Raw genomic sequence first — 22741 nt, 5'->3', positions numbered from 1 at the left:
AATTTTGGTCAAATGAGGGGTCAAAGTCCTCATTTGACCAAAAATTAGGGTTTAAAAAAAGGCCCCCGACCCTATATCTGTTTTCACGCAGTCCCTTTCTCTCTCTCTCGTATTTTTCTCACAAAGTCTCTCTCGTCTCTCACACACAGTCTCTCTCTCTCTCTCATCTCTCACACGCAGTCTCTCTCTCGTCTCTCACACATAGTCTCTCTCTCGGCCACACAAGCTTCTTCATTTAGGTAATGCTCCTTCCCCTCTTCATTTACAAAATTTCTTTTCTGTTATTTTTCTGTCATTTAGATATGAAAGAAATTTGTATATATTTTTCTTTTCTGTGTGAAATAACAGTCTGCAGTTTGATTGAGTTCTACTCTCTTTTAGCATTAAATTTTGGGCTGGTATACAACATGAAATAGATAGAAGTAGAACTTATGTTGTACAACATGCCTTGTATATACATTTATATGTATGTGTGTGCATGCGTGCATGTTTGTATTGGCAGCTACTGATTATGTTAAAAGCTCGGTATAACATAATGATTATTTGTGAATATCTGAGTTGCTATTTTGGCCTTGCTGTTGGTCATAATGTTTATTCTTAAAACTGGTAAAGAACAACATTAGTGGTTGATTTTTACTATATGTTGTTTCTAAATTATTTTTGTTGTTTTCTTATCTTGCTAAGTATGCTTGACACCTTATTTTCTTATAATTTTAATTGTGGCTTTAATGATACTCATCTTCAAGCCATTGTATTGATGCCTCTTTACTCAAAGACCACTGCTTGTATTTTGCATGTCACATAGTAGAAAACAAAATTAGATTGAATTTCAAATCTCACATAGTAGAAATTAGAATTGTTGCATTAATGTTACTTTTACATGTTAATCTCATATTTTTCAGTATTTATTTGAGATTTTTTATTTCTTGTTGGTTGTTGCTTCATCAATAAAGCATTTTTTATTTATTTGTAATTCTAGATATTTTTTATAGCTTTTTTTAAGTTTTCAAATTTTTTTTTGAGGCTTACACTTTACGCCTCGAGGCTTACGCCTTGCCTCAGATTTTGGTGGAGCACCTGGCTACGCCTCGCCTCAGATTTTGGTGGAGCACCTCGCTACGCCTCAACACTTTTCACAACACTGGAATAAAATGTTCTATTTCATAGCATTCGTGAATGAGAGCACTTTACAAAATAAGGGGTCGACCCTACTAGAGAGATCAAAAAGCAAAAAAGCAAAAAGACTAGTATACCCCTTCTTTATAGGGTATGTACACATTAGTTTAACAAGTTACTTTACTTAAAATTATGATACAATATATTATATAGACTTTCAATACTCCTCTTCAAACTTGGAAGGATGTAAAGGAATCATTCTAAGTTTGGAAAGAAAAGAATTGAAATGCAAAGGAGAAAGACTTTTTGTAAACACATCCGCGATCTGATTCTTTGAGGTGACAAACTCAAAAGTTATAATCCCATCTTCATAAGCCTTTCATGTAAGTGTGCTCATGAAACTTTGGATTCTTTGCAATATGAATACCACTCATATTGTCACAATATAACTGCGTTTTCTTTTCATATGAAATTCTCAATTCCTTTAATAACCACCGAATCCAAATAATCTCAGCTACAACTTGAGCCATCGCTCTTTATTCAGCTTTTGCAGTGGACAATGCAACTCTTTGTTGTTTCTTGCTCTTCCATGAGATCAAAGAGCTTCCAAGGAAAACACAAAATCCCATAGTGGAAAGTCGATCTCTAGTGGAGCCTCCAAAGTTAGCATCACAAAAAGCTCTTAACTCTTTGTCAGACGAAGACAAGAAAAACATGCCGTAGTGTATAAAATCTCTGACATACATGATACTTCTGAGTACGACTGCCAAGTGAATTGATACGAGAGTATTTATAAATTGACTCACTACATGAACTGCACGAGTTATATATGGTCTGGATATAGTTAAATGTATAAGGCTCCCAACTAACTGCCTGTATACTACAGGATCTTCTAGCTCAACACCATCAACAACTCTCATCTTCAAGTTTGCGTCCATGGGGAAATTTACTTGATTTGCCTCCATGGAGAAATTTACTTGTTTGAATTCATCTGTCAATCTTGCTTTTACAACCAAATCTGTAGCATATTTATGTTGAGACAAGTACAGTCCCCTAGGTGACTAGGCTATCTCAAGCCCAAGAAAATATTTCAAACGCCCTAAGACTTTCATCTTGAATGTATTGGTCAACTTCTTTTTGGTCTCTTTAGTCTTCTTTATATTATCTCCAGTGAGAACCATATCATCTATTCAAAGAACCAATATACATCTTCGAAGAGCAGAGGAAGACACAAACAAGGCAGAATCATGCTGACTCTGTTCAAAACCAATTGACCTCATTGTTGAACTGAATTTCTCAAATCAAGCTCGAGGTGCTTGTTTGAGACCATATAGAGCACTGCGAAGCCTGCACATTTTGCCTTTCTGCCTTCTGGATATGAGTATCCTTGTGGTAATTTCATATACACTTCTTGCAAATCTCCATTCAAGAATGCATTCTTGACATCTAATTGCCAAAGATCCCACTGCTGCACTGCAACTACCTAATATTGTACGAATTGTGGTCATATGAGCCACAAGAGCAAAAGTTTCTGCAAAATCAATGCCAAAACGCTGACCGTACCCCCTGGCTACCAATCTGGCTTTGTATCTCTTGGTTGACCCATTTGCCGTTGTCTTTACCTTGTACACCCATTTGTTACCAATGATATTTTTCTTTGGAAGAAGTTTTGTTAGTTTCCATGCCTGTATTCTTTCAAGTGCATTCATTTCATCAACACTCCTCCTTTCTCGCTACCTCTGTGTAGGACTTAGGCTCAACATAGGAATAGATTAAGGCTAAGTAAGCACGATGGTGTGGAGCAAAGGACTCATGAGGCATAAAATGAGACGGAAGTACAGAAGATCTAGAACTTTTTCGTACCTGAGAAGACGTGGAAGATGATAACTCTAAGTCTATGTCACAGGGATTCTGCTAGCTGGGTGCTGCGTGACTCGATGCGTGCGCGGGTGTGGGTGCGACACTCGGTGCAGTCAAACCGACATTGGACTTAAGTGTCCAATTTTGGACTTAAAAAAAAAATTCCAATGAAATGTGCTGGGAGGGGGATTAGGGATTTTTTTGTCCCCCCCTTCCGACCCCGCCGCCTCCTCTTCTTAGTCTCCAACCCGGCGGCGTGGCGACTCCGGCACGGCGAGGTATGTCTCCTTCATTCTCTCTCCCAATCTCTCCTTCAATCTCTCTCCCCTCATCTCTCTCGCTCTTCTCGGCTAAACCCCCGCCCCACTTCTCTCTTTGTGTACCTCTCTCCCGGAGGTTATGAAGTTTTTACGGGAATCAACTGAATAGAGAGGAGATGATATCTGCACGAAGAGGACTCCATTCAGTGTCAAACCCTAGCACTGTGTTGACATCATCACAAGAGGAGTCCAGTGGTACAGTCATGTCAGTTTTGAGTGGGGGATTCATTAGCTTGTGTTTTTAGAAGATTTTTTAACCAAGTTTCAGGTGATTCGGAGAAGTATTGGGTTTTTGGTGAATTTTCCAAGGATTGCTAGAATGTAGAAACGTCCTTGATCAGATTCAAGAAATCTGTTGAATCTGATCAATTTTCAGTGTTTTTGGTTGGGAGAATAGCATCATTCAGGTCATTTTTGATATAGAAGTGTGAGAAAATTGTTTGCGTAAACAGATTTGACACTTTGGGTGAGATTTAATGTATTTTTGAGAGGGTTCTTGCAAGAGGTAGCCTAGTTTCAGGCTATATTGGGCACAACCCTCTTTATGTTGAGTTTGGGCAGTGTGCTTATTGATTCAACATTGGTATTGTATTTCTTCATGTTTTAATGCTATCCTTTGGGCTAAGTCAATGTTTTTTAGTTGGTTTACCATCCATTTTTTAGTGTTGACTGCTTGTGTGTGATGTTATTCTCTATTTCAGTTGTACTTTGTTGGGGCTTTTACCTGATTTAATTGTGGTGTTAGTTTTTATGATGAAGAATCAAATTGTAGATTGTTAATTTGATTTATTGCATGCATGATGAATTGATTTGATGATATTATGATAATTCTTTTGTATTTCATTAGTGTTACTATTAACTGCTATATATATATACCCTCCCGCACCCCCACACCCAAGTTTTTTTAAAGTGCCGCATCGCCACACTCGCACCCGCACCTATGTGACATAGGTCTCGATTTTGTTGTTGATGTCTAAGATCAATTGTCATAAGAATTGGATCAAGATTGGTCTCTTCACTTCCTTGCTCTTCCACTTGATCAAAAAATGAAATTGCAATCACACCTTCACGTCTTCTTGAATATGTTTGACCAAACCTATCTTCTCTAGCTAGAACTTGCTCCCCTTGACTCTCTATCCTCTTTCTCCCACCTTCTTGTTCTTCAAAGAGAACAAAAAAAGATAGGTCAGTCTCATTTTCCAACTTTTCTCCATATTGATTAAAATATAGCACATTCTCCTAAAAAAACACATGCCTAGATATCCACACTCTCTTTCCAACTAGATTATAGCACTTGTATCCTTTTTGATCCTTAGCAAAACAAAACAACAACAACATTTGACAGCTTTAGGAGATAACTTATCCCTGTATCTAGCAGCTAACAAAACAAAATATACACAACCAAACACCTTTAATATATCATAGTTTGGAACTTTTTCATACAATTTCTGAAAAGGGGATATGCCTTTAAGTACTTCAGACGACATACGATTTATCTGATAAATGCTTAGTTGAACTGCATTTACCCAAAGCACTTTGGGTACCTCTCCTCTAAACAGAAGAACTCTTGCTGTTTCGAAGATATGTCTGTTTTTTCTCTCAATTACACCATTTTGCTCACGAGTGTAAGGACATGACTTTTGATGAATCACACCTCTCTCTTGCAGAATTTTTTTAAACACGTAACTAATATATTCACCACCAAAGTTAGTACATAGAGTTTTGATCTTAGCTGCAAATTGATTCTCTACCATCACAATTTTTTTTTAAAGATTTAAAAAAAATCACTTCATCTATGAAAGTCACAAAATAGGACGATCATCTTTTTGACACAACAAAAGAATGACTCTATACATCTGACTGTACCAAATCAAAAGGACTTTCTGATTCCCTATCACTAGACTTGAATGGCAAAGCATGACTCTTGGCCAATCTACAACTCACACAATTTTTAACGTGATTTGATACAACTTGCTTGAATTTTCCAAAACTTCCCGAGGACACTAAACTTTGCAACCTAGAGCAGAAAATATGCCTCAGTCTCTGGTTCCATAAAACAGATACATTCAAAACTGAAGCTCCATATCCGGTTTGAACTCTTTTCTGGTCCCTCATATCAATCTAATCCTATGTATCTTCTTTTCTATGGCCAATCCCAATATTCTTCCTTGACGACTGATCTTGCACAACACAACCACTAGAAGAGAAGATGACATTACGGTTAAGTTTGGTAATTTGACCCATAGAAATGAGATTCATAGAAAGAAATGAAACATGATAAACTTGAGAAAGATTGAATTTACTACCAGGATAAGAATCACAAGTAATAAAATTTACTTTGGAGACAGACATAGAAGAACCATCTGCAGTGCGAAAGGTGCCACTGTAGGGACGACAGCCGACTAAGACAGACTCATGAGGTGTCATGATATGAAGCCCCAAAATCTATTAGCCAACCACAAAAAGAACTTGATATACTTGAGAAAGCAGTACCAGGGGAGAAGGTGGGAGTGACAGAGGAAGAAGGGCCAACGACTGATTGAGCAAGAAGTTGAAATTGCTTACTGGATCTCATGATGAATTTTTTGTTGAACCTGCTCTAATCTCTTAAGCTGCTCACTACCCAACACTTCACCACCAACTGATAAAGAACCACCTGACTGCTCCTCCTTGAGCATTACAACCTCACTCTCAGTAGTAGAAGCCGCATATGCACCACCCTTCTTTCTGAGAATGAGACAATAATTCTTCATATGACCAAAACCCTTGCAATAGTGACACTGAACAAAGTTAAGGTCACCTTTTCCACCAAATCCCATCTCTCCTCATCATCCAGCCCTACTACCACCTCTTCCACCCATTCTGCCACTCATCTATCTGGAGACAACTATGACATTATCCCTAGAGGAGAATGATCCAAGAGAATTTATTTGTCTCTTTTGCAATTAACTGAGCAATGATTTAGGTCACAGATGGTAAGTGAGAACGATGCAAGATGACACTCCTTGTCCTATCAAATTCTGGTCTAAGAGCCATGAGAAACTCAATAACTCTGCCAGTCTCCCTGTGCTGATCAAGGATCCCTAAACAAGTTTGATATGAAGTGCAAGATACACATTTCATACGCTTCTCACACTTCTTCTGCCCCTCCATCAGTGCAAAAAGCATCCCAAATTCTCTGCATATTAGAGTAAAATTCTTTAATTGACTTGCTTCCCTGTCACATACTTCTCAACTCTTGAGTTAATTGATATTGTCTTGCCCAATTCTCTTGTTTATAGACTTGTCTGAGATATGTCCAAGCTTTTTTTGCCTCATGAAAATTTGAAATATTTATGAAAATTCTTGGTTCCATAGTCCCAAGAATCCAAGCTTTGACTCTCACATTGTTGATGACCCATTCCTCTATAGACTTATCAAAGCCTTCATTAGAGGCTTTAGGTTTTACTTTGAACCATCTAAATGGCCTCCCATCCGTTTTCCAACCACCACCGCTTCCAAAAAATCAGCCTTCCCAAGGCTTTAGGTTTTACATGGTTGGTCCCATTTAACTTGACTGGGATGATTTAAATCCCATCCTTCTCCATGATACCACTCACAATAAATATTACCAAGAAAGTCAAAGGGATTGAGTTTACCAACAAAAGAAAAAACTAGGGGCACTTGAGTCAAATGGATAACACGGCAGAAATGAACTCCTTAATATGCTGATTTATGCTTAAAATTTTTGAGTCCACACAAATGCAGCACAACCTTACCAATCTAGATGCAGTCGACACCTTGAAAAAGCCCAAAAATAGCTTACCGCAAGCTAAAATGCCCCAAATCTTGTTCAAATCTTCTCCAAAAACACAATAACCACAACCAATATCACCAAGACCCTTCACAAACCACTTTCACACAGATTTCACACCAAATAACAATGACCCAACACTGTACCACAATGAATCTGAACCAAAACTGCAGAAAAATGGTTACCGCAAGTTAGAGAAACCCAAAACTTCAACAAAATGCTCCTAAAATGAAAAACAAGAGCACCACACCACTACAATAATGTTTCTAGGTCAAAAACAACCTAGAAGCATCTAATATGGGCCTTAAATACCCACCTATTCACAAAGATTGAGCAAAAAACCCAAATCTGGTTACTGTTCACACTTGTTGAAAAATAAGAAGAAAAACCATATTAAATCAACCATGCCTCCCACAAAGATGATTTTTACACACAAATCATTCAAAATCATGATCTACCTTGTGCTACCTTCAGATGTGCCAGATCTCAAACGTCAGTACTACTCGACCCTTCAAAGATTACATCAACCGGCCTTCACGCAACTTCAGGATGAACCCTCCTCTCACGACCTCAAACAGGCTCTGATACCATGTTCAAATGTGCATAAATAAGAGGGAGAGAGGTTGGGGTTAGAGGAGGAGGCAACACAAAGGAGAGAATAGAATGTTCTATTCCATAGCATTCGTGAATGAGAGCACTTTACAAAATAAGGGGTCGACCCTACTAGAGACATAAAAAAGAAACGAAAGCAAAAATACTAGTATACCCCTTCATTATAGGGTATCTACGCATTAGGCTAACAAGTTACTTTACATAAAATTATGATACACTATATTATATAGACTTTCAATACAATACACTAGATGTAGGGTTCAAAATCCTCCATGTGCACCTGAATTTTTTTAAAAGATTGCATGTGAAGATGATGTGCAATCTAGGAGATCATCTAGAGTATTGAAGCTCCCAGAACAATTTGTATCTTACGATTTTTTTTCATCCAAATACAAGGCATGTATTGCGTTAATTCACTCCACTGTAGAGCCCTCGTCGTATGCCCAAGCTAAAGAACATTCCGAATGGGTAGACACCATAAAAGTAGAATTAGAGGCCTTAGAAAAAGCCAAAACTCGAACATTTCATGACCTTCCACAATGAAAGAAACTTATAGGATATATGTGAGTGTATAAAGTAAAAACCAAGAGTGATATGACCATCAAGAGACAAAAAACTAGATTATTAGCCAAAGGATATTATCTATAATATGAGATAAATTATGAAGAAACCTTTGCCACTATTGTTCGAATGACTATTGTTAGGACCCTTTATAGCAATTTCTTCTATTAGGAACTGGCGCATATACCAAATAGATTTTAAGAACACTTTTCTTAATGGGGATCTAATTGAAGAAGTGTACATAGAGGCACCACTTGGTATGAACATTCCTGAAGAGAAGGCACTTCGCTTGATTAAGACACTTTATGGCTTGAATCAAGTGCCAAAAGCATGGTATGATAAATTTAGTAAGGTTATACTTGATATTGGTTTTAAATTTTGCTTGAATGACGCAATTTTGTTTGTTAAGGAAACTGATGTGTTGTCATTCTACTCCTATATGAGGATGATATGATCATCATTAGGGAAGACAAACATGGAGTTGAGAATATTAAATTGCTTCTTAAAAATAATTTTAAATTTACTGATTTGGGTTTTTTAAGATACTTTCTAGTGAATGAGGTTGCCTATTCCTCTAGAGGGTACTTGTTTTCTCCATCTAAGTTTGCTTTTGATATTATTTTCAGATATGGAATTATGGATGATAAGAAAGTAGATACTCCCGAGGTTCTTAATGTCAAGATGAAAATCGATGATGGAGAGCCCCTTGAAGATCTAACAGCTTATCGACAATTGATCAAAGCACTCTCTTATCAATCACTAGACTAGACATAATACACGCTGTTCACACAACTAGTTAATTTCAACATGCTCCTACATCTGTTCATATGGGAACAATCTTACGAATTATTAGATATATTAAAACTTCTATTTCTAGAGGCTTTTCTTATCTTCTTCGTCTACAATAACTTTAATTGGTTATTGTAACAACCCCAAACTGACCCTCGAAAAATGTAGAATAATTTTTTTTTATAAATAAATAATTTTAAAACATTATGAAAAATATCTTAGGACCCCGGGCATATTAAAAATTTAATATACACAATCCATCCATCATTCTAAACATAGAGAAAATCAAATTTGTTCAAGACCGCAGACACTCACACACACACACACACACACATATATATATATATATATATATATATATATATATATATATATATGTTCAAGACTGCAGAAAATCACAGACATATATATATGTTAAAAAATGCAGAAAATCACAGACATATATATATATATATATATATATATATATATATATATATATATATATATATATATATATCCCTGCTGCAATCCCTGTTCAAGAACAAAAATCGCAGATATAGGTATGTATATCCATGCTGCCAACCTTGTTCAAGAACAGAAATAGCAAATATAGATATATATCCCTTGATTTTCTGAAAAACCAATGACCTACCTATGCAGTCCCAACAAAACATGTAGAAACATATTTAATATCAATAAACCCATCGTGAAACCAGTCCAAAAATACTCAGGTTTCACTTTCTTAGGCCCATCAAAACCAAAACAGGGAATCAATATCTCGATCAGCAGAGAAAAATCAAGGTCTGACAAATCCAAAATCTCTGTGTAGAAACACAGATTTGTTTTTTTCTCAAACCCATGCTTGATTCATTCTAGGCCAAACCCCTTACTCGATCATATTAATGGAGAATCCATATCTTGCTGTTTCGGGAAGAAAAGAAGGAGAAGAGGAAGGAGTCGTTGAAATTAAGCAGCTACAATCGCCCTTCCACACGCCGATCTCTCTCTCTCTCTTTCTCGCCCGATTTCCGCTTCCTCTCTTTTTCTTTCAGCTCAGCCCTCTCTCTCTCTTTTTCTCTCCTAGACGTGATTGAGAGAGAGGCTCAGTTCCTTTTTATAAAGCAAGAGGGACTCCTCCAGGAGGGGACACCCCTCTTAATTGGGATAGAGTTCTATGAAAATAAAACTCTTTCCTTTTCTATCTTCTTTAAATATGTATATTTATGTATCGATATATACTTTCTTTATTATAAAGTTTTAAATTATTATTTATTTTAAAGACTAAATTATCCTATTATGGATGGACTATGGCTCTTGGCTGGTGGACCCATGACCCATGTCCAGATCCATATAGGTTTCAGCCCCTATATATGTATATACATATATATAGGTCTTAGTCAATGGATCTTGGACCATGTCCAGATCCATATTGACGTTAACCCCTATATATAGGTCTCGGTCAATGGATCCTGGATCATGTCCAGACTCCAGATCCATTTGACGTCAACCCCTATATCATATATTTATATATATTTTATATTAATCTAAACAACGGAAATATATTTATTTAATAAAATTATATTTATTAAATAAAAATTTAGGCACAATTCTGCAAGATATTACAATAAGAGTGCTATTTACATCGCCAACAACCATACGTTTCACGAGAGAACAAAGCACATTGAGATGAATTTCCACTATGTACAAGAGGAGTATTTTCAAGGTAGCATTGATGTGCCCTATGTCAAATCAGAGTATCAGTTGACTTCATTAAACCGCTCTTAGCTCATAGGTTTTACTTTCGTCTTAGCAAACTTTCGGTCATTTTATCGTAAATTTGAGGGGGAGTGTTAAAATGTACATATTGTAAGTATATAACGTGTATATATATATCTTATATGTATATCTATATGTATACATACTTATGTATGTATATATACATATATTTTATTTTTATTTTTTGTAATTATTATTTTTTATTATTTTTATTTTTGAGTCAACTCAATGTTTGACTAGCCATTAAAGCTTCTAACAGCTAGATCATCTAGTCCAATGGCTAGAAGCCCTCCTCATTGATGTGTATATAGGGGATATCCCCCTCTTAAAACAATGTGGCTTGCATGCATTTTGTGAAGTTAATAAAATATTATTTTTATATATTGAGCTCTCTTGGTGTGTTCCCTTAGTGGCTCTTTGTGTTTGTCAATTTGGATACTTTGGTGGACATTTGCTCTCGATTGGTGGGTCTACTCTCTCTACATTTTCTACCAACCAAAATTACCTTGTTAACATTCTCAATCTTTTATAATGCATTTTTACAAACTAAGGAATGCAAACTCCAAATTATAGAAAGTGATCAATTATGATACATGTCAACAAATCCTTCCTTTGTTTTTTTGTTGTTGGAGTCTGGATAACCCAGTTGGTAGATAAATGTGGCATAACACATTATCCTAATTCATTCGTATTTTTTGATTAAGATACACTTGTCCATGTTCTATGGAAAATTCTTTTCTTCATTTTTTCACTGGTGGCTGCTTTGTGTTTTCTTTCTTGAATTCCTCCTTGCCTTTTCTGATTGATTTTATCCTTATTGCTTCTAAAGAACTAACTGTTGTTCATGGTTCGTTTCAGGTGGATCCTGGAGATATTGTCATGGTACGTGGATGATGCAATTACTTAGGTTGTTGAAAATAAATTTCTTGGGATATATTTGAAAATTCTTGGCAATATTTTTGCAGAAAAATAGATGGAAAATTTTGAATTTGACATGAATTTCATTGCGAAATAAGATGCCATGAATGCGGTGATAAAGCTAGCTTTCATCTTAAACTTTTTCTGTGTATGAGAGGGGCATACACAAGTTTGTCTATCTAAGTAAGACATCCAATATAAAAGAGGCTAATCACCCACAAAAAATATCCGGTCTAAAGGCCATTATCTAACAGAATGTGGTGTTATTTCTTTAGTATATAAAATTTTGCTCCATTGCCTAATGGACCGTGGTCTTATTCCTTTAATATGAAATTTTGCTCTCTCTCTCTCTCTCACACACACACACACACACATATGGCATGATTAACCAAGTTGGGCTTTTAAGAACTAAGCTACTCCATTAAGTACTACTGCATAATAAAAGCCTACCACATTCTGTTGTACAGCCTTAGAATAGTCAACCATCATACTTCTTCGGTTCCCTTGGAAGAAATGCTGCCTGCCTATTAGACGTTTTCAAAGTCAACGATGTCAGCATCACGACTGGAAGGAGTGACAGATCCTTCATCCATGGAATCACTTTTAAAAAGGTTCCCTTTTTAAACTCTAGAGGGTCGCCTTTGGAAGCGTTCACCATTCTCTGGTAACCACAGCGTCACGATGGAAAGGTTCCCTTTTTTTTATCTTTCGTAGGGTAGGGGCTGCTCGCTTAAGTAGGTAGCACCAAAGATATCTAAGTTCGAGTAAGCTGCACCTCTTCCATTTTTTAGTGGATGAAACTGCACATGCTTGCTTCCTTTCAATTTTATAAGAGGCATTGACTGCACTACTATTTGGTTGTTCCAACTGTGCCACATGGGGATAATCTTGGCTAGCTTGTAGCCTTATACTGCACCTAAAAGAAGCATTGCATGTTTAAATTTTTTATTAAGACATTCTGTATGTACAAGCATGATGCGTTGCACACCATTGATAATGGCAGCATGCCGCAGTCAAAATGTGTCATTAATTGAATCAGTAATCATGGTTTGCAAACATAAAAAAAAGGAATGCTAGGCTGCATCTTTTACCGAATAAATTTTGACAACCAAAGTTCCCCTGCCTGCTGGTTGTGCTAAACCTGGTTCTAATTTTTTTTTCTGTCTACAGTTGGTTGTGAGTTGGCATATGAAAGCTGCAACAATGTGCGAATTTTCTAGACAAGAGTTCTTTGGTGGATTGCAAGCACTTGGGTAAGAACTTGACCAACTTTGTCAACTTAATTTGTATGTTCTGTTCTTTCATAATTGTATGTTTCTATAGTAGCTAGTATTTTTGGGACACATGAATGACAAAAAAACATTTGTATGACAGGGTAGATTCTATTGAAAAGTTCAGGGAAAGGATACCATTTATGCGTGGCGAACTCAAAGATGAACGTATGTGCAGCACATAGTTCAAATCTTGCATTTTTCAATTGCAAAACTTTGACCCATGCTCTCTTGTATGAACTGAAAATCTAAACTTTACCAGATTTTCCTTTTTTCTTTTCTTTTTAAAATTCTGTGCATCTTATGACCTTGTGTAGATTTATTCATGGGCTTGGCAAGTTGAAACTTTTCCCAATAGATGATTTAATAGAATGTGTTAGTTTGACGTGTCCAAACTGCTGCTTACTTGTTCTATACAAACATATAGTTGCACCAAAAGTTAACTGAGATTAAAGATTTATAAGCTAGTATAATTATTTTGAAGCTTCAAATGTGCACTACCCTCTGTTGTCTTAGAGATCTGCACTGGATTCTATGGTCTCTCATTTTAGGGTTTATCAGTCAGTGAAATACCTGGCACTTATTTATATCACTATATATTTTTTACTTTTCTTATGTGATCTATGCAGAGAAATTCCGTGAAATTTATAACTTTGCGTTTGGCTGGGCAAAGGAGAAGGTAATTAAGAGTTTATGGGTAACTCGCTTTTTTTTCATTATAGTGAAAATTTTGTTGAAGCTCTCTCTCTCTCTCTTTCTCTGGATGTATAGGTGTATATACATATATGTATGTATGCATGTATATGTGTGTGTGTGTGTGAGAGAGAGAGAGAGAGAGAGAGAGAGAGAGAGAGAGAGAGAGAGAGAGAGAGAGAGAGAGAGAGAGAGAGAGAGAGCCCTTCTCAAAAGAGAGACTGAACCACAATAAGTTTCTCTTTTTGGGATGACAAGCGGGGGTTCTAGCCCTTGGTGGAATTTTAAACAAGCACCTCTGTTGAAAACGGTGCAAGGGTTCGGCTACAAACCAGAAGATCAATTTGACATGGGCCTATTCAGTCAAATGCAATGGTTTGGGCTGGTTCTTGGCTATGGTTATCATAATATAATAGTCTTAATTTTTTGTTCTCTTCAAAAATGAAATTTACAACTCATTGTCTATCATCAGTGCCAGTAGAATACTGAATAGGTCATGCCAAACACAGTTTGGAAAGGTTAGATACTCTCTCTCCCTCTCTCTCTCAAACCAACCAAGAAGCATTAGCTCTCCCTAAAACGGAGGTGATGCAGGCACACCTTCCAGTACGTGCTACCTTGTTATGGCTTTTCTTGATCAAGTGATGATGTTTGGATGTAGGGTCAGAAATCATTGGCGCTTGATACAGCTATTGGCATGTGGCAATTACTATTTGCTGAAAAACAGTGGCCCCTGGTTGACCATTGGTGCCAGTTTTTGCAGGTACCTCTGATTGCAAATTATTGTTTTCAGTTTCCTACTTTATTCTATAAGACAGGCTATGGTTGGATGAAAACAATTTGTGTCTATCACTCTGAAATTGACAGAAATGTTTGTCCCGACCTTTTTCAACCATGTATGGCATTTTTTTAGTGCATGCTTCACTAGGCAGCTGTTATCCCCCTATTAGCTGTAAGACTGCATTCTTTTCTATAATGGTGTTCTTGTAAAAGCCAAGAAAGTTTGACCAAATATTTCAGTGATTTGCATTAACATATCATATTTCAAAAAGCATCTTGTTATCAAATTGCATGCTTTAATCTTGACTTCTTATGAATTGTTCATGTGTTAAAACTTGAAGTCCTTTTAAGGCCTTTTTGATTCTGATAGTGGATGCTCATTTTAGTTTGTATAAGTGATACATAAGCCCATTTTCTCATTGCCATGAGCTTATCATATGATCTAGTATCTTTGGTTTGCCATTATGTGTTGCCTTGTGAGTCTTTGTTTTTCTATTGTTATGAAATGTTTTGTAGAGTTGCTTCAGGTCGCTTACTATCTCTTCTCCCTTTTCGGTAATTCGTCATATTGTATTATTTTGAGAGCTGAAATGCTTATGTCAGCCTTTTGTTACTTCAGACCTTTGAAGCATAAATTTGAATACACACACCCACACACCCACACATAGAAGGCACTACTATGTTCCTGTTATCTTTTCATTCTTTTTTCTTTTTAGTTTTTCATTCTTGTTTTTCTTTAATCAAGATTTATGTAGTTTCTGACTGATTGCTCTCCCTTGAAAGTGGGCATTTTTTGTAGGGCTTTATACAGCCAAGTCTATGTCACAGGGATACTTCAACATGTCCCTGTGTCATGTCCCCTTGTATATCATCTTTAATGAAAACTACATGAAAATCATGTCTCATGCTCTTTTAGCCCTCTCCTTGTGACATAGAGCCAAGCCCAACCCAAGCCTGGGTTGCTCGAGCTCAGCTCAACAAGATTTGACCAGGCTCAAGATCAAATCAAGCCTAAACTAGTCTTTAAGCTCAAACTGGTTGAATTTGAAGAAGATTGAGCCCAGCTTCTTTAAGAGGAAGAATAGGATGAGGGGGAGGAGAAACATGCAAAGAAGAAGATGCTAGAAGAAAGGGGAAGATTGTAAGAGCAATGTTTTACACATATGGCAGTATCAGTATAATGCTGTAATGATACACAGCATAATTAATTAGTAATATGTGCTACAAGGGAGGCTCTGTGATTAGATTAGTAGTATATGTGGAGAATGCTGTGGATGCCTGTTTAATAAGATAAGTTGACTTGTGAAGGCACAATTTTCAGCAGGAGAATGCATAAATGACAAGGAAATAGGAGTTTATGGAGCAGCTCAGTATCCCAAATTATTCAAAGTTAAAAAATTGCAAGGTATATTCTGCTTCTGATTGATTCATTTTCCCGAAACTTAGCTTCAGTGGACCTCTTCACGTTTATGGTTTTGTATGCTTATGGCATATGAGGATTAAGTGCCTGTTTCTAGTCGAAATAATGCCAGTTAATACAACAAGCTGGAAAACAATTGAAAAATGTTAAGCTTTCAAGATGATGTAATTTACCATCAGGCGATTCTGATGATGCTAACAGACTGCTGTAGTGAAAATAATCAATTGATGCTGTAGATGAAAGTGTTAAAATGTATATGTTATATATACTATTATATATATATATATACTAGTTAGTATGTATCATACTATTTAACTAGTATATATATTATATTATTTTTCTGTTTTTTATTTATCTCTTTTATTTTTTGTGTACCTTATGGGGAGTGCCCAACGGCTAGTACAACATTTTAACGGTATTTTTGTGTACCTTATAGACTAGCTGTTGGGCACTCCCAATGGCTAGCTCCAGCCTTGTGAATGATTATAAAAGGGGATGAATCCCCATTGTAAATGCACACTACTTGTGAGCATTTGATAAATATAATATTTAATTTTTATGCTATTGTTCTCCTCTTTTGAGCCTTAGTGCTTTGTATTGCCCATAGTGGCTTTTGTATTGCCCATAGTGGCCTTTTTGTTTCCCATAGTGGCTTTTATTCTTGGCATATTGCCTATTGTACTAGTGTGTTTCTATTCTTTGTTGTTTCATTTCATGGTATCATAGCCACGTGCTCTTGAAGCTTGAAGATTGTATTGCTCGTTGACTTGCGAGAGCTCTCTTGTTATATTCAAGCCATTCCTCCTACATAGTTCGTGATCATGACCGAAAGGGAATCTTTCATCATCTCCTTCAAACTTAATGAATCTAACTATTTGATATGGGCAACTACTATGGAAAACCACATCATAGGGAAGAAATTATGGGGATACGTTAGTGGAACCACTACCGAACCCCGGTTGAAGCTTACACGAAAAGAAGAAGATCAAGTGAAACCTCTCACCGATGAAGAAAGGGAAAAAACTTTGAAAGAATATCAAGACATGATGGAGGATTGGGAGGCAACAAGTGCACAAATTCTCTCATTGTTTATGAATATCATGGAGTTCAAGATCGCCGCCAATATCTGTAACGACCCTAACTCATACCCTTTGAAAATGCAGAATATATTTTTTTTAAACAGTGTGGAAAACTTCCCAAAGACCCGGAATCCTCACAGTTTCAATTCCAACTGGATAACAAAACACCACAAACGAACTTACAACCATCATCCATAAGAACCAAAACAATTTCTTTATTTATGAATAAGAGTAAATTTCAGAGACAATGTTTTATTCGACTGAGAATAAAACAACAACTGAAAAAGCAAGAAGAACTGAAACAAAAGAGAGAGTCACTCCGTCCCCTGCCAAAACTGTCAAGATCCAAGTATGACTCTCATCCATTCCCAATAGCTAGTCCAACCTCACTGCTCACCATTTCCCGTGAAAAACCAACAAAGTAGGGTGTCAGAACCGAAATTCTGAGCACAACTACTTCTAAAGAAACCAGGTAAGACAAAGAACATGGATAAGATTTCATGTAATAATTTGAGTGAGTGCAGATATAACAATTTGCAGTGTTTAAAAAATCACACATACAACAAGTTTCATATACTCACCAGTAGGGAACAATAAAACAATAGCATATAGCAAGCATTAAGTAACCAAATCTTTCAGCATGCTTTTAGGAAGTAAATTACATACACCCACCATCATATCATGATTTAGAGAACAATTCAATTATGCATGATCTAGTGCAGACATGAAAATGTATAATTTCTTTTCGATGCATGAATCCTTTTATTATCTTACCTTTAAGTTTCATTTTTCCTTTCTATATGCATGCCCTATTAAATGCATACAACTTTAGGTTCTTCTTTTTAATTACCATTGCCCGCAGATACACCAAACGAGTACAAGCCTCGATGTTAATTTAGGTTCCCAGGGTAGCTTAGCACACAATTTGTAGTTTATTACTGGGTTCCAAACTTAGCCCGTAGATATTTATTTTTATTGAGCATAAATGCTTAAGAGAAGCATTAACAATGCAAAAGGGGTTCAACCCCTATTTATACACAAAACAACCACAGAGAGAGGCTATTAGATGCTCGATCGTTGGGGTGCCCCAACAACGCTTTGGGAGAATGCCCAAAAAGAGCCCTTGGTCTTTTGGAAAAAGGACCAAGAAATAAAAAAATAAAAGATTATTCCTAGAGGACAAATTCTATTACAATTGAAAAGACCAAAATACCCCTGAAAATAACAGAAAATAAAAAAGAGTAAAAAATATACTATATATACATATATTTTAACTATAGTATATTTTAACACCCCTCCTCAAACTTATGGTGTGATATACTGAAAGTTTGAAAATACAACAAAGATTCAATGGTAAAGGTCCAGGTTTTCAAGTGTCTTTAACAAAAATCTCCATCTTTATGACATATTAGAGTTTTGCAAATACAAGGCTTCAAATGTCTTTTATTGGTGATCATTCCCCATCGCCTTCGTCGGCTATCTCCATCTTCATGATGCATCAAAGATATTCCTTTCTCAATCCGTCACATCTTTAAGAACATGTAGAAAAAACAAAACAAAGGTCCCAACTATAAAAAGAAGGTATTCTAACCAAATAGTTATGATATTTCAAAACAAATATATATATTTTGAACAAGAATAACCCTCAAGGAAATTTTTTTAAGCAAAGTAGTGATACTTTTTAGAAATATTAGATAACCATTAAGAAAGATAGGAGGGGCATACCTCAAAAGATAAATTTTTATGAAATCAAATTTAGACAATCATAGACTCAAAATCAACATATTTTTCAAGAAAACATAAGTATTGATCATAAGGAAACTCAATCACTAGAAAACATATCAATTATCAAGAAGAGATAAACAATGATGTATTAAAAATATTCCAAATTTTTAGAAAAACTCTTCAACTAAACCAAATCATCAATTTATACTAAAACAATGCATATAAAGTATACCACTAAAAAAAGAACCTTCAAGAAAAGAGGAGTTAGTTAAATTTATGCATGCAACAATATGAACAAGATAATCAATATGAAACACATATATATATCCAACATGCAATTAAAGCATATTTAATGCACATAAGATGACAATAAAAATAGCTATTTTTATCAATAAAATGCACATAAAATGCATGATTTTAATGTAAAGAATCAAATAGCTTTCAATTACGAACAAAAATGTCCACCAATATCAATTGGACAACACACAAGTATTTTCGTAAGGAATACACTTGGTACCCACAAAGGGGCACACTTAAGAAGGCTCACAATATAAAGAATAAGATTTTATTAAACGTTACAAGTATGCAAAAAGTGTTTGAAATTTTTATCCATAAACATCTTCCCTACAAGAAAAAATAAATAGTAAAAGATTAGAAATTTCAAGGAGAGATTTAAAAAAAACTAACATAAGAGAATGATATTTGCAAATCAACACTAATTTGCGAAAAATATGAAGAGATTTAAATTTTCACAAATTTCAAGAAGTGATATTTTGCAAATCTCAACAATAGTTTGACCCCACAAGCAATCACCTCCTAGGCCTCTAAACCTCAAACATCAAGTGTATTAGCGACTAGAACAAGAGCATAATCATCATGCCATTAAAGGCTCAAGACACACACGAAGGTGTGTATAAACATCTCTGGTCTACATATAATGACACTTAAAAACAAGTGCATCAACGACTAGAATAGCGTATAATCATTATGCCATTAAAGGGCCAAAGACACACACGAAGGTGTGAATAAACATCTCTTGTCTACATATAATGACACTTGAAAACAAGTGTATCAACAACTAGAATAAAAGCATAATGCCAACGATGGGCTAAAATTACACACGAAGGTGTGAATAATCATCTCTTGTCTACATATAATGACACTAAAAAATCAAGTGTATCAAACATCTCTTGCTTACATATAATGATAATAAAAAATTAAGTGTATCAACGACTAGATCAAGAGTATAATCTCAATGCCAACAATGAGCTAAAAACACACACGAATGTGTGAATAAACATCTCTTGTCTACGTATAATGATACTTAGATAAGAGGCATAATAGGAGAAAACACAAAATGTAAGAGAGCTTGTAATGAAAACACACTAATGTTATTAATAAAAATATCAATTTTAACCATCTTTCGAAACACCATAGTTTCAAAAATAGATAGCCATCACAAATAAATAGAGTTACAAGCATCCATAATAACAATGGTCATACAACAAATGAGTGATACTACAACATACTCATATCCAGAGATCAAACAACTTTTAGTTAGAGCCAAACCATACGTTGACAATTTAAACTGACATAAAACGAGGTGCGTACAACTCACTTCAACGTCTCTGAATAAAAAATGCCAAGGCCAAAAGAAATGATGTATCATATAAAATTCTGTGATGGATCTAACAAATGCCATAAGAAGGCAATAATTACTCACATAAATCATTTTCCAAATAAGTGAGTTCAAATATAAGAACCAATTTGAAAAAAGAAAGTTTCAAATTGGTAGATGAAAAACTTAGACCGAATATAGTGCAATCATATGCACATGCAATCATAAGCATCATTAATATAAGCAAGTTATATAGAGAGACAACTCAGTCTAGATTACAAGTCTACTATGAGACAATCAATGCCATTAAAGAAGACCAAAACATATATAGAGATTCTCAAATAACCATATAAAAAACCAAGTGCATACGCAAGTACAATTAATCATGGATTCTCACAAAGAGATCAAAACAACTCGTGTATGTGTAATAATCTAAATAACTTAAAGCCACATATCTTATACAAAAGACATGCATAGGAACAAATTTAAGCATATATACAAGTGAAAATTTAAGGTACTAAGGGCACAATATAAAAAATTATATTTTATAAATAACAAGTATGTAATGAATCAAGAATACACATGTCCACCAAAGATCTAAGTGGACAATCACATCCATCAATAATGGACAAGTACTAAAGTGAACCATGAGAGAAACACATATAACTCCCGTAAAAACACAAATTTTAATATTTTATTAAAAACTAAATATGCAACACAATATTTAAATCACATGCAAAGCATGTAAAATAATGCCACGAGACTAATAACATAATCATAAGTACCACAAAAAGGATAAATAATATAAACACCTAATATCATAACCATTGTCCCACAAAAGACCCATAAAAGACATTTATTAAAGTGAACGACTTTCTATAAGAAATTATGCTCAATACCTTATGCACGAACAAACATTATTCATCATGTAAGGCAATCATAAGTGAATAAGGATCAAATATCAATAAAAATTATTTTATAAGCTAGATCATAATTTTTAACACTTCATACGCTGCTTTTAATATACCAACAGTAAAGAAAAATATTAAACACAAGTTCAAACAAAATTTTATAAAATTATACTTGTGAAATAAACATCAATATTTTGAAATATCTCAAATTAAAATATATAATAATTTATAAAAAAAAACAAAACCAAGTTCAACAACACGAACATGATTTGATATTTATAATCACGACTTCAAATAAAACATCTAAATGCCAACAATACATGCTCAAGCATACACGATTGTATACATATATATATAAACAAATAAAGCAAGTTTTGAAAAATTAAGATTGAAACATGATTTCAAAACATACATATATTTAATTTCTCAAAAATAAACAAATAAGTCTTCTAAGATATTTAATAAAAAACAAGTCCAACGATGACTAAAAAACCATTTAAAGAGATTTTTTTTTGTTTTAATATTAATAACAAATATATATATATATATATATATATATATATATATATATATTTTAACGATAAAGAAAATAAGTGTTTTCTTATACATAATGCATGATATAGATAACACAAGAAATACTTAAAGATATAAGATACATACCGGGTCTATATTTTCCTTGAATCCAAGCCACACAACTATCATAAATCCTTCATGAAGCACGAACTCGAACCAATGAATTCCAAGACTCAAAAGAGGCAAAATGCCAAGTAGAATTTTTTGGCTTTGATACTGTTCAAGAATATTTGAGAAGCACCGAACCCTAGGTAGAGAGAGAGAGAGAGAGAGAGAGAGAGAGAGAGAGAGAGAGAGAGAGAGAGAGAGAGAGAGTGAGATGGCTGTTTAGAAAAGAAACTCGTTAACTGTTATTAGGGCTTCTCTCTATGTTAAATAGAGAGAGGCTAAAAGGAATAATTACATCTAAGCCCATTATAAAAACAAAATTTCAAATAGCCTCTAATATAAAAAGACTTAACATAAAACCACCTATTCTCAACACTCCCCCTCAAGCTGGAGCATAGATATCAATCATGCTCAGCTTGTCACAACATTTTGAGAAATTTGGTCTAGCAAGAGGTTTTGTAAACATATTTGCAACTTGGTCTTTCAACTTTAGATATTTGGTAGTGATATGACCAACTTGAACCATATCTCTTACATAGTGGCAATCAACCTCAATGTGCTTTGTTCTCTCATGAAATACAGGATTGTTCGCTATATATATTGCAGCTTTGTTATCGCACATCATGGTCATGGGAGAGGAAACCTTCACCTGAAGATCATGAAGAACAGTACGGACCCACATCAATTCAGCAACTGTTTGGGCCATAGCCCGATATTCTGATTCTGCACTCGACCTAGAAACCACATTTTGTTTCTTACTTCTCCAAGAAATCAAGTTGTCTCCCAGAAACACACAGAATCCTGTGGTAGATTTTCTATCCACTACAGATCCTGCA

The 22741-nt window shown here is 35.1% G+C and overlaps 1 protein-coding gene across 1 annotated transcript in view; it reads left to right on the top strand.

The window, feature by feature from the left end:
- LOC149830323 (uncharacterized) overlaps window positions 1–22741 on the top strand; it is a 69142-nt gene that overhangs the window by 16008 nt on the left and 30393 nt on the right. The window contains exons 5-9 of the mRNA XM_090016440.1: window positions 11668–11691; window positions 12898–12980; window positions 13102–13166; window positions 13628–13677; window positions 14353–14454. Of these exons, the coding sequence (XP_089872566.1) occupies window positions 11668–11691; window positions 12898–12980; window positions 13102–13166; window positions 13628–13677; window positions 14353–14454 (324 nt within the window). The remainder of the gene's footprint in view (window positions 1–11667; window positions 11692–12897; window positions 12981–13101; window positions 13167–13627; window positions 13678–14352; window positions 14455–22741) is intronic.

This window comes from Nuphar pumila, chromosome 8 (assembly GCF_984573655.1).
Source record: "Nuphar pumila chromosome 8, dmNupPumi1.hap1.1, whole genome shotgun sequence".
In the NCBI taxonomy this organism is placed as follows: Eukaryota; Viridiplantae; Streptophyta; class Magnoliopsida; order Nymphaeales; family Nymphaeaceae; genus Nuphar; species Nuphar pumila.
The sequence above is the reverse complement of the archived record's forward strand: the minus strand, read 5'-3'. Positions and strand labels throughout refer to the sequence as shown.